General features: G+C 44.3%; 1 protein-coding gene across 7 annotated transcripts in view; it reads right to left on the bottom strand.

Annotated features, from left to right (window-relative positions):
* Unc13b (unc-13 homolog B) overlaps window positions 1-12,497 on the bottom strand; it is a 209,801-nt gene extending 197,304 nt beyond the window's left edge. For 5 of the 7 annotated variants that reach the window (XM_060378444.1, XM_021634448.2, XM_060378439.1 and 2 more), the window contains exon 1: window positions 12,187-12,488. In XM_060378444.1, coding sequence (XP_060234427.1) covers window positions 12,187-12,208 — 22 coding nt within the window. In that variant the 5' untranslated portion in view covers window positions 12,209-12,488. Of the gene's footprint in view, window positions 1-12,186 lie in introns of all 7 variants that reach the window. The other 2 variants (XM_060378463.1, XM_060378471.1) reach the window with 2 other exon arrangements.
* Between the last annotated feature and the right edge of the window lie 824 nt (window positions 12,498-13,321).

The following is a 13,321-nucleotide window of genomic DNA, read 5'->3' as shown; positions in this document are numbered from 1 at the left end:
GGCCTTTCAATGCCTTCTAAATAACTATGTTTATGTCTGTATATTCATGATGCTGTCAGCCTCTTTCTGCAGATGTTCTCAGTGATTGAAGAAATGCACAAGTGGTCAAAGTGCCAGGGGTAAATAACTTGACTCCATAAATGGTATCCATTTCACTTCCTTAAAAGCTCAGGGAATATCATAGAAGAGGCAGCAAAAGAAATATATATATATAATATATATATGATATATATATATATATATACACTTTTTTTTTCCTTATACTAAAAGAACTCCGGGAACAGTGTGGAACACTGACTTCCATGCATGCCATGGAAGTAAGCTCACTCTGGAACTTACAGCAGCTGTGATTATCTGCACTACATCTGCCTGTCAACATCCAGTTATAGAAGAAGAGGTTCACGGAACCCAAACCCTCCCTTGATTTTACATTTAGCAGTTTATGGGGCATTCATTTTCTTCACTGGAATATTACTGAGTAACAACCACAAAAGATGAGAGTAGGAAGAAGGCCATAGGGATTAGAAAGAGTGGTAGAAGGACAAGAGAGCATAACAGGGGCTCGGGATGTTGAAAAACATGAAACCCATTATTCTGTATAATTGATATGTTAATAAAAACATTTATTTTTTAAAAAAAAGTTAAAGGTGAGCAAAATGGCAAGGCAGGCAAAATTGCTTTCCATGAGAGACTAAAAATCTGAGTTCAAACTCAGGACATCCTTTTGGAAGGAGGGAAGCAACTCCTGACCTCTATACACACCATGTACAGGCGTGCATACTCACACACATAAAATACAGGTTTTTAAGTTTAGAACGTGTTGGAGTATAACTGTGATAGAGCATGTAGCTTCCATGCGGGAGGCCCTGGGTTCAACGTGTAGTATTGTAAAAAGCGAAACCAAACAACACGTGGGTATGTGGATGCTCAGCTCAACTATAATTCCAGCACTCATGAGGCTGACGCAGACAGCTGAAAGCCCTGGACCACACTAGGCAACACAGTGGGAGAGAAAAACTTTAGTTAACCTAAATTACCCCATTTATAATTACCTCAGTCACGTGCCCACCTCCATCCACCCCACACTTCCTTCACCAGGCTAATACATCAAAAAGCCAAGGTATATCCCAGTGAGATGTGGCCTGGAGCATATTGTTGTATGCAGTGAGTGGAAGCACTGGCTAACGTCTCCCACATTTACTGAGTCCTGCTTTAGTCAGGAGGGCTTCTGTGTGTGTATACTCTTAGCACTCTGGATGCCAGCCTGTAAATAAAGCTAGACCCTGTCTCAAAAAAAAAAAAAAAAAAAAAAAATTAGAAAAAAGGGCTACAGATGTAGCTTAATGACAGTGCACTTGTCTAGCAAGTGTAAGGAGCCAACTTCAACCTTCAGGACTGAAAACAACAAAACAAGCTTTTAAAAGACAGTACATTTGCCTTTCTGAATGAAGATTGAACATCTTACCCAGGGTCCTCCTTCTTGATTAGTTTCCTTAGGTGTACAGATTTTAGTATGATTATCCTATATTATATGTCTAATATCCACTTACAAGTGCATATATACCATTTGTGTCTTTCTGCTTCTGGGATACCTCACTCAGGATGATCTTTTCTAGATCCCACCATTTGCCTGAGACAGACATCAGAATAGGGAAAAAACGGAACGGGACAGGAGCCTATCACAGAGGGCCTCTGAAAGACTCTACCCAACAGGGTATCAAAACATATGTTGAGACTCATGGCCAAACTTTGGGCAGAGTGCAGGGAATCTTATGAAAGAAGGGGGAGATAGAAAGACCTGGAGGGGACAGGAGCTCCACAAGAAGACCAACAGAATCAAAAAATCTGGCACAGGGATCTTTTCTGAGACTGATACTCCAAACAAGGGCCATGCGTGGAGATAACCTAGAACCCCTGCACAGAAGTAGAGCCCAAGGTAGCTCAGTGTACAAAGCGAATAAACTGTACCAAAAAAAAATAAATAAATAAATAAATTAAAAAAAAAATAAAGACAGTACAGAGCAGGGCAGCAATGGCGTACGCCTTTAATCCCAGCATTTGGGAGACAGAGGCAGGTGGATCTCTGTGAGTTCCAGGTCTACAGAGTTCCAGGACAGCCAAGGCTACACAGAGAAACCACGCTTGGGGGCGGGGGCACAGGGAGGAGGGTTATTTCCCTACTACAGGAAAAATTTACATTGTTTTACTTATCCTAATTCAGACTTAACAGTCCTAAGTGTATTCTTTGCATTTATATGGTGACATCTTCATCTTTTTTTTTCTCAATGGTTATTTTACTTTTAATCTATCATTGAGGGGGGTGTGCATGCGCACACAGGAAGCATACACACAGAAGAGGACAACTTTTGGGACTCAGTTCTCTCTTTTTACCATAGGTTCCAGGGATCAACTGCAGGGCCATAGTCATCAGGCTTTTGACTTCTGAGCCATCTCAAAGGCCCCTGCTTTTGTTCTAAGACAGGATCTTGCTAAGTAGCTCAGGCAGGCTTCCTGCCTTTGTCCCTTTGCCTCCTGGCATTCGCTACTACACTCAGCTAGGAACACATTTTTAAAACCCAGGTAGAATCTATGGCCTCTTATCTAATATAAATTTGTATCACAATCAAACACAGAACTAGTGCTCAACAAATATTTACAAATTATACACAGCCCAAACTTTAAACAAACTTGCAGCAAAGTCTGAAACACACAGCACAAGTAAACAGAATTTAACGAATAATTCCTTAGGTTTGGGAGACATTTTATACATATGTTTAGCATATCTGCCTAAAGAGCCCAAATCTCAGAGAATCCACACTTTTAGAAACAAAGAAATTAAGCCAATATTTGGAAATTGGAGGCAGGAGGATCAGGACTTTAGGACCTGCCTTCAGAACATGAGACTATCACAAACAAGCCAACCAACCTAAGAAGTTACAGAGTTACTGCTTACACAAGTTTATGACCCCAGCCACATTGGAGGAAGCTGGACCTTTCCGCCTTCACTGCTGCCTGGTACTGGAAAGGACCAGGCACTATCAATTTCCCGGTGCTTTAGTTATGTAAAAGGAATCCAATAGCAACTCTGCTCTCAAGAGCAGGGATTACCAGCATTCAAATGTGATGAAAACACATAAGAAATTAGATGAAGTAGATGACAATAATGTCAAGGGAAAAATAAATGTTTCAGCAATCTATCCCTATTCATGTAAACATCAAAATCATTCCTACTAGCCAGAGTGGCTAGAAATGAACATTTATCTTTGGGGCCTCCCTGAGTAGAATGGACACATACTGATTGTGAGTGTCCTCTGAGTATTTAAGCCATCAAAGTTAACCGTCTACGAGTTTCCCCTCAGTATCCTTTAGATTAATGGAATGACTACTTAGTGACAATAAATCATAAGTTATTTAAGAGCAAGTTGTAACACAAATCAATTATGTCCATTTAACATTACTAAAAACATTGCTTGGTTTTACTTCAAAAATGGAAGTAAGCTGGATATGGCTGGCACATGCCTGTAATCCCAGCACTGGGGGTCAGCAAAAAAATTAAAAAATACATGTGCAATATGGGAAAAACTGTAGTGCAAGGATGACTCCAGAGCCCAAATACAGGAACTCTGCCAAAGAGCTACAGCCAAGCCCGAATTTTTAAAAGCATTTATTCACTCAACTATTTGCGGCAGAGGTGACACCAAAGCACCTTGCTGCACGTGTTGCCTATTTTTAAGTTTTTTTTTTTTTTTTTTTTTTTTTTTTTTTAACATAGACTGAAGAGATGGCTCAGTGGTGCTTACTGCAGAGGACTGGGGTTCAGCTCCAGCACTACATGATGGCTCACAGCCACCTATGACTCCCATTCTAGGGATCTGATACTCTGTTCTGGTCTCCTTGGGCTCCTGTACACATATGATATATATAATCTCATGTAGGCACCTATGCATTCACAGAAAAACAATAAATAAACCTTTTTTAAATAAATAAGTAATTTTTAAAACTGAAAAGAACATGTGAAACAAGCCAAACTCGGAAGGATGAATTTTTTTAATTTTATGATACTTGTCTTCGTGCCACCGAGCACGACACGTGGAGGCCAGAGTCCAACATGCAGGGTCCATCCCACCTCTCCTCGAGTTTGGTGGCTTGTGCTTTTATCTGCGGGGTCATTTTCCAGTCCTCTCTGGTCCTTTAGGTCAGCACAAAGTCATTCCTGCTGACGAAGGACCTGCCTGCATCAGAAGACCCACATCCAAGAGGCACTGAGCCATTTTGGTTCCTGCTGGATCCACTTGAGTATAATTATCGTTCCAAGGAAAACTACAACCAGCAAACCACACGGGAGATTCAGGTAAAAACCAGACTGTAGAGCTATAAGCCTAACAAAAAATGCTAACAAGTTGTGATAAGAAACTTTAAAAAAAATATCAGTCTGGAGAGATGGCTCAGAGCTTAAGAGCACTAGCTGCTTTTCCAAAGGTCCTGAGTTCAATTTCCAGCCACCACATGGTGGCTCAAACCATCTATAGTGAGATCTGGTGTCCTCTTCTGGTGTGCAGGTGTACATGCAGACAGAACACTGTATACATAATAAACCTTTTTTTAAAAATCCTAAATATCCACCAATAGACTGTTTAAAGTAGGAGCATGTGTGGCGTGCTCTCCAGATACTTAGAACAATCACGTAAGCTGAATAAGGCAGCATTTGCCTGTAACTGTAGCAATCAGAAGAGCCCCTACAAATTAAAGGCCAGCCTAATCTACACAGGTGAGTTCTAGGCCAACAAGGACTACACAGTGACCTGTCACAAAAAAAAAAAAAAAAATTTATATTCATGACTCACATATGTAGCTTAGTGGTAGAGAAATTTACCTAGCATACATGAGGCCCTAGGTTCAAATGTGGAATACTATGTGCATTTAATTACACATAACCTATACACTCATACGGAGCCTGGCATGGTGACATGGTGATACCACCACTTGAGAGGCAGAAGCAGAAGGGTCATAAGTTCAAGGTCACTCTTACCTACAAAGCAAGTCTGAGATCTGCCTGAGCTACATAACACCATCTATACATGGCTGTATGTCAAAAGAATTCACATGATGAAATTTTCTTGAATATACACAAAACAGTAAGCAATAACTGCTACTAAAGTTAAAAATGCCCTTGATTTACCTTTCAACTATTTGAGTGTTTAGCCGTGCATATCAGTTATCTTATAAACGCAGAGCAAGGTTTCAGGTGCAGCTCAGGGGCGCAGCTCAAGCTTAGCGGGCAGCGTTCAGTTCCCAACACAAAGGCAACGACTTCTGGTGACAGTGAGAAAACCATGGAGATTTTTATTCTCTTCTTACTACCACCCAGGTAGACTTGAATATTCCAGAAACTATTATGTTGCCTGGTGGGGGTAGTGCACACCTTGCCTTTAATCCCAGCACTCAAGAGACTGAGTTTGAGGCCAGCCTGTTCTACAGAGCTTACTGCTCCAGGACAGCCAAAGCTACACAAAGAAACACTGGCTCAAAAAAAAAAAAAAGAAAGAAAGAAAGAAAAAGAGAGAGAAAGAGAGAGGGACCTTAGCTGTCAACATTCTTCATTTGGGCTTTGTTTTCAGTTTGGGGTGTTTGCAGGGACTGGTACTGCTAGGCAAAAGCTCTACCACTCAACCAGAACTCCAGCCCAAAGGTCTTCTTTATGTTAAACTAAAATAAAATTCTGTATAATTTTTATTATTTATTCATTTACTTATTTACTATTATCATTATTACTTTAAGGTTTACTTATTTATGCTTATGAATGCTTTATTTGCATGTGTGCCTGCATGACAGAAAAAGGCATAGTGGTTGTGAGCCACTATGTGGTTGCTGGGAATTGAACTCAGAACCTCTAGGAAGAGCAGCCAGTGCTCTTAACTGCTGAGCCACCTCTCCAGCTCCTTCACAGAACCCAGGCTGATCATGGACTTGATCTCTCTGCCTCTACTTCTCAAGTGCTAGATTACAGGAATGAGCCACCACCTGATAAAAATCCCCTACTATTAACCACAAGCACATTTATCTTGGGTCTATCCTTTTCTTGACATTCTTTATCTAAAAAGGTTCTATCCTGTTTGTTTATCCTATTATTTCTATTGATCTAGAAGAACTTTTAAACTATTTTCATCTATTATGATCCTTTTTCCCCTTAAATCTACTCACAATTAAACTTCCCATGTTATCCAATGACGTCTACACTGTTTATTAGTCTAGTCTAACCACTCTTCAATCATAACAATAATCCCCTCAGTCTAGGAGATTTTTTACATTAAAATCCCAGGATGTTTGTTACAAAGTTAACCCTGATCCCTGAGGTGGGCTTATGGGTAGGATTTCTGCTATCGAGCATGGGCGCCAGGACCTCTGAACTTTTTAGACTCACAGTGATGGAGGGGGGGAATACAAACATGGTCCAATCATACTGGATGACAATATCTCTGACCTTCTTAGAGGCTTCATCCACATACTTTTGGTAATAAGCCACCAGAGCTTTGGAGACAGACTGTTGGATAGCGTTCATTTGGGCCACATGGCCACCACCCTTCACAGGACCGGATGTCCACACCAGCAAAACACTCCTTGCCCAGAAGCAGAACGGGAACTTGTGCTGCAGCATGCACGGCTCCATCTTCTCCAGGATTATGAACATCTTTCTATCTTTCTTTCTTTCTTTCTTTCTTTCTTTCTTTCTTTCTCTTTTTCTCTCTCTTACTCTTTCTCTCTCTCTGTCTTTCCTTCTTTCTTTCCTTCTTTCTTTTTTTCAAGACAGGGTGTCTCTGTGTAGTCCTGGCTGGCTGTCCTGGACTCACTTTGTAGACCAGGATGGTTTCAAACTCACAGAAATCTGCCTACCTCTGCCTCCCTGTTTGTTTGTTTGTTTGTTTGTTTTTAAGAATTATTTTTATTTTATATGTAGTCATGTTTTCCTGCATGTATGCCTGCATCTCATGCATACTGGAGGCCACAGAGGGCAGGAAAGGACACTATGTCCCCTGGAAGTGGAGTTACAGATGGTTGTAAGCTGCCATGTGGTGCTGAGAATTGAACCCGGGCTCTTCGCAAGAGCATTATCAAGTGCTCTTTACTACTGAGCTACCTCTCCAGCCCCTCAGTCTAGGTTTTCAGTGTACCTCTTACACCTACACAGGGACTACTCCAGGTGAGACAATTCCAGGCTGATCTGACCAATGTTGTCTCCTCTGTCCAAACACATTAAGTGTAAAAACACAAGATCATGGCCAAGGTATCTGATTTCCTGCCAAATTTGGGCTGCTGTCCACACCACAAGTTCTCTGAGGTTGAAAGGAGAAAAAGGTCACTCCAGGTTTTTTTCAGCCACAGAGACAGACTTTAAACTGTGAAAGGAAGAATATATTTTTGATAAATAGAAAATGTAAGTCTGTTAGAAGGTGCAAGCACAGAACAAAGCAGATGCAGGAATGATAAAGTCAAAGAGCAACACACTGGGAAATGTGTCATCTCCCAAGAGATGGTCTGGCAGTTACTGCAAACACCGCAGCAGAGGACCCGAGTTCAGTTCCCAGCACCACACAGGGTGTCTCACCCTCCTGAAACTCTAGCTCCAGAGCATCCACTGTCCCTTCTGGATTCTACGGGCATCTGTGTTTACAGGTGAGCATACCCCCCAGTCATACATGCACACATAACTGAAAGTAAATAATTTTGACTGGGCAGTGATGAGGCACACCTTGCCTTTTAATCCCAGCACTCAGGAGACAGGCATCTCTGAATTTGAGGCCAGCCTGGTATATGGAGTTACTTCTAGGACAGCAAGGGCCACTGAGAAACCCTGTCTCGAAAAAACAGCAACCAAAAAACAGAAAAGAAATCCTTAAATATATACATACATACATGTGTGTACATACCCACATGTACACACACATATGTATGTATACACACGTATATATGTATGGATGTATGGATCAAAAAGGAAAGTAGTGGCCAGCCAGATGGCTTAGTAGGCAAAGGCACTTGCTGCCAAGCCTAACAACCAGACCTCCATCTCCAGAACCCACAGGGTGGAAGGAAAGAACTGACACCAGCTAGTTGTCATCTGACCTCCAAAAAAAATGTCCTGAACCTCCAAACACACACACACTAAATAATTTTTAGGAACTGAGGCAATAACTCATCAGTTAAGAGGATTGACTGGGTGGGGGGAGCTAAGGGAGGAGGCTTCAATCAGGATATATAATGAATAAATTATGAAAAAAATTTAAAAGAGGATTGACTACTCTTCCAAAAACGAGGGTTCAACTCCCAGCACCCATCTGTAATTCCAGTTCCAGGAAATCCAAGGCCTCCTCTGGTCTCCGAGAGCATCGGGCACAGATGTGGCACACAGACATACACGCAGGCAAAACATGCATACATATCCAAAGATAATAAAATTTTAAAGAGAAGAAAGCATGTGAGGAAGCACACTGGGGTGAAGATACTGGGCCTTTAACCTGTGGGAAATAAGGCGTTGCTGAATGGCTGGAGATGGAAACAAATTCTACATGATTTGGGGATAGTGAGATCAAAAACAATTTGGCCAGCACTTAGGAGGTAAAGGCTGGAGGACAAGGAATGCAAGGGTGTGTGAGCCTGTCTCGCACAAATGCATAAAGGTAAAGGCAAAACAATAAAAGCAAAAAACCCACAATTTGTCAATTTAGAAATCAAGTTAACTACTGACTGAACTTAACTACATGAAAAAGGGTATTTTCCAGGGCTGGAGAGATGGCTCAGAGGGTAAGAGCACTGGCTGCTCTTCCAAGGGTCCTGCGTTCAATTCCCAGCAACCACATGGTGGCTCACAACCATCTATAATGAGATCTGGTGCCCTCTGCTGGTATGCAGGCAGAACACTGTATATGTAATAAATAAATAAAATAAATCTTTAAAAAAAAAAAAAGAAAAAGGGTATTTTCTTTTCTTTTTTCTTTTCTTTTGTTCTCTTTGTAACCCTAGCTGTACTGAACCTTGCTTTGTAGAGTAAGGTTGCCTCTGTAGTGAGAAGTGTGTGATTTTGATTTCTTTTAAGAACCCAGAAATATTACGGGAACATGTTTTTGTTTTAATCCCAGGTGTGGGGCTCTGGTGCTGCTTCACAGCAGCCGACTATGATCTGCTTCATGCTCTGGCAGAGGCTTGGTTTTGCCAGCTGCAGAGTTTCTGTGAGTATGCCATTTGGAATTCTGGAGACTTTTCAGAGGAGATATGAATGCCAGAGCCCCAATAGGTGGGTGGCTGGTTGGTGGTTGGATGCCGTTAGTTGCAGTTTGTCAAGTGATCATGTGCAAAGAAACAAGGAGAAAAAATTAGATATCCTGACAGCAAAGATCAAACTTGCCCCAAAGGATGCCCCTAAACAGCAGGAAGTAGTCTAATGATAATGCTGCCTTTCCTTCTATCCTTTTTTCTCTCTCTAGTGTTAGGGGGTTAAAAGGGTGGAGAAGGGTAGAAGAAAAAGGAACCCATTAAGTAGCAAACACCAGCTTTAGGCCTCAAACTGAGATCCAATTGCCTTGGTCTTCCAGGTGCTGGAATTAAAAGCATGTGCCACCATACCAGGCTGAAAAAGTTTCTAACCCAGTTCCATTCCAGAACTGAAATTGAGTGGTTAGAAAGTATCGCTGACTACCAATAACATTCCTGCTCTCAGCTGGGGGTGGGGGGCACATCTGTAATTCCAGCACTTGCTTGTGGAGTTGTTTTGATTTTGTTTGCTTATTTTTGAGACAAGGAGTCATTATGTACCCACCCGCTGGCCTGAAACTCAGAGACCTGCCTGCCTCTGCCTCCCAAATTCTGGAAATAAATGTTTGTGCAACAGGTACAGCAAATCCCAGTAATTAGAGACTAAGGCAGGAGGATCATCACCAGTTCAAAACCAGCCTGGGCCACATAAGTTCTAGCTATTACAGACTACAAAAAAGAGACATTATGGGGGGGGGTGCAGAATGGCAACAAAACAGCACCAGTTCAAGACCAGCCTGGGCCACATAATGAGTTCTAGCTATTACAGACTACAAAAAGGAGATATTATGGGGGTGGGGGGCAGAACAGCAAACCCCAGCTGTCAAAATATAATGCAAAGAATGCCACTGTAAAAGATTTCGTTTTTGTCAGGTGTAATAGCTCACACTGTCAATCCCAGCACTCTGAAGGCCAGGGCCACAAAGGAGACCCTGCCCACCCTCACAACCCATCCTTCCAAAACAAGCAAAGAGGAGCTAAGGATATAGATCACTATTTAAGTGCATGCTGGACTGAGTTCAAATTCCAGCTAACAGCTGGACAGATGGCTCAGCGGTTAAGAGCACTGACTACTCTGCCAACAGGTCCTGAGTTCAATTCCCAACAACCATGGTGGCTCACAACCATCTGTAATGGAATCTGTTTCCTTCTTCTGGTGTGTGTGAAAATGGAGCATTCATATGCAGAAAATAAATAAATAAATCTTAAAAAAAAAAAAAAAGCCCAGCAAACAAACAAGAAGCAAAACAGGCATGGAAGCACAAACCTGTAATCCCAGAATCTGGGAGGTAAGAGGACTGACTTGGACTGAGGCTGGGAAGAGGAAGGGAGAGACAGACAGACACAGCAACAGTCTAAATAGCAGAATTTCCAGACAATGAAAGCTTACTGATTAAAGCAAGTAAGAATAGCAGCAGCTCCTCTTCTGGTTATTTAAATACAGATAAGTAAGTTCTGATTTAAAAGTGTCCCTGAAGAGTCTTTTGTAAGGTCTACCTCTGTATAGTGTGGTAGCAGGGAATTAATAAACTGTCCAAGAGGCATTTCCAAATCCAGCCTCTCCCAAATCCTGCTAGTGCACAGCAAGGATCTGAAGGAATAAATAGACTCCCAGCTGCTGAGAGAAAATGCGTCCCTAAAACCAAAGCAAAATTCTCATTAATGAAAAATCAACCACTAAAGAAGAAAAAAAAAACCTATCTCCCATAATCCCCGGAAATAACCAAATCCTATTTGGGGTTAGTCAGATTTAATGAAACAGTGGAAGAGGACAGCCCAAAGCAGGTCCATTTGCCAGCTGCTGGGGGAAACACTGTAATCAGAGATCACAAACAACAATGCTTCTAATCTGCACAGCCAAAAGAAACATGAACTCTCAGCTACCCAGCAAAACGTGACAGGAAAAGGCTCTGTGAAGGCTGTAGTAGATAAACGTGCTCTCACAATCAAGCCACCTTATCCCACCATATCCCAGACATGACTGGTTCGTAATTTGAATTTTCCAAGATCAAATTCAATCAGCAATCCAAACCCTACTTTTTCTAACCAGTTAATCTCTATAAAATCACAGTTCTTGCATTCATTCAAAATTTCTACGGAGTTTGGCACTCAGAATACTACAAAAGCCAGCAACACAGTCTCTACTCACATAGAGCTAAGTCCGGAGCACTGTACCTCATGTGACTTAAACTCCAAAGCTCTAGTTTTATAAAAAGCTTCCTGTAATCCCAGGGCTCAGAAGGTGAGGTTAGATCACCACTTCCAAGCCAGCCTGAACTACACAGTGAGTTCAAAAGCAGCCTGGGATACATAACAAGACTGCAGTTACCAAAAACAGACCACCACACAAACGCATCCCTTCCTGGATGAAACAAGTGTCCTCGGAGAAAGGGACGGAAGCTAAAATAAAATCGTATCTCCACGTTCTGCGCCCACAGGAGAGAAGCCAGCAGCACATCCTTCTTCAAAGTGGTATGTGAAAATAATTTTAGCCTACACACAGGCTGAGGTTCAGGGAAAGAGCCAGGGATGGGACAACCGTAAGATGCAAATCAAGAAATAAACTGGAAGGGATGCTGACAGCTGTGCCCCAACGCGGCCAGCGCAGGGAGAAGCGTGCGAGGCGGCCCGCCCCGGACAGGCACCACGCGCAGGTGCCCACTCTCGGCGGCCCGCCTCACCGGCTACAGCCTCTGGCTGGCCGGACAGCACTGTCTCACCGCCGCCAGAAAGAGAAGGCGCGGTGCGCTGCAGGAGAGCGAGCAGAGGCTGGGCACGCGTCCGCCCGCCGGAACCCACGCGGTTCCGAGCGAAGTTCGGGAGAGGCGGCGGCTGGGCGCTGCCAGAAGCGCGGGCGCGCGGGCGCGCGGGCCGCACACTCACCCCGCACGCAGAGCAGCGACATGGCCGAGGCGCCGAGCAGCCTCCGCCGCACCTCAGCGCCGGGCCGCTCCCTCTGCTCTCAGCAGGTGCCGCGCCGCCGCCCGCCGTCCGCCCAGCGGACCGGGCCGCTCCGCATGGTCCCCGTCGCCGGCCGCGTTCCCCGCTCCCTCGGAGCCGCGCGGCTCCTCACGGTCAGAGTGAGCGGAGGAAAGAGCTAAGACTCCGCCGGCAAACCGGGGACTGGGCGCGGCCCCGAGGCGCCATAGCTGCGAAGCCCGGGCGACCGGCGCGTCCCTCGGGTCCCTCGGGCCAGGAACCCTGCGAGGGCCTGGGCGGGGCCAAGCCTCGGGGCCACGCCCCCGGCCAATCCGCTCGCGCCCAGTCTGCCGGCCCCGCCCCCCGGGAGCACGTCGACTGCCAGGCCCCCCTCTGTCTTCCTAAGACGGGCGACTGAGAGCAGCTCCTCCCACTGAAAGGCCTTGAAGCGGGGGTGGGCGGGGCCGGCCTGCACCTGCGTGCGGCGGGAATTGAAACCTGGTGCTCCTCCCACGTGTGTGCAGTTTCCACACAAAGAACAGGTTCTTTTCGTTGGAGACTTTGCAGTTGATGTTCTTAATGAGACAGGGCCTCACAGTCAAAGAGGCACTCTCCGGAGTAATTACACAAGGTTGCCTGGGGGCTGTGGTAGCAAACTCCAGCTCTTCAGGAGATCGGCAATTCTAGGTCGTCCTTGGCTACACGGCCAATCTGAGGCCAACCTGATCTGCCCGAAACCCTGTCTTTACAAAAAGTAGAAAGTGTCTTTCCAAATATTATAGCTATGAATCTGGAGAAGGAAAAAAAAATACTAAACTTTGAGGAAGATTGGAAGCAGGGTCACTCAGCTCCCTAGCCAAGAGATTTCAAAGTCAATGCTCATTTTTGGGCTGCCGGTGGTTGGAAGAATTCGTTTTGGTCGCAGTTTTTCTCTATCGAGCAAGGTTCTGAAGGAGTGAGCGGGCACAGTGGCTCAAGCCTGTGATCCCAGTATTCAGGGAGGCAGAGGCAGGTGGATGTCTGTGAGCTCGAGGCCAGCCTGGTCTACAAAGAGAGTCCTGGACAGCCAAGGCTGCACAGAGAAACCCTGTCTCGAAAA

The sequence above is a fragment of the Meriones unguiculatus genome, chromosome 1 (assembly GCF_030254825.1).
Source record: "Meriones unguiculatus strain TT.TT164.6M chromosome 1, Bangor_MerUng_6.1, whole genome shotgun sequence".
In the NCBI taxonomy this organism is placed as follows: Eukaryota; Metazoa; Chordata; class Mammalia; order Rodentia; family Muridae; genus Meriones; species Meriones unguiculatus.
Note: the sequence above shows the minus strand (reverse complement) of the source record. Positions and strands in the feature narration are given on the sequence as shown.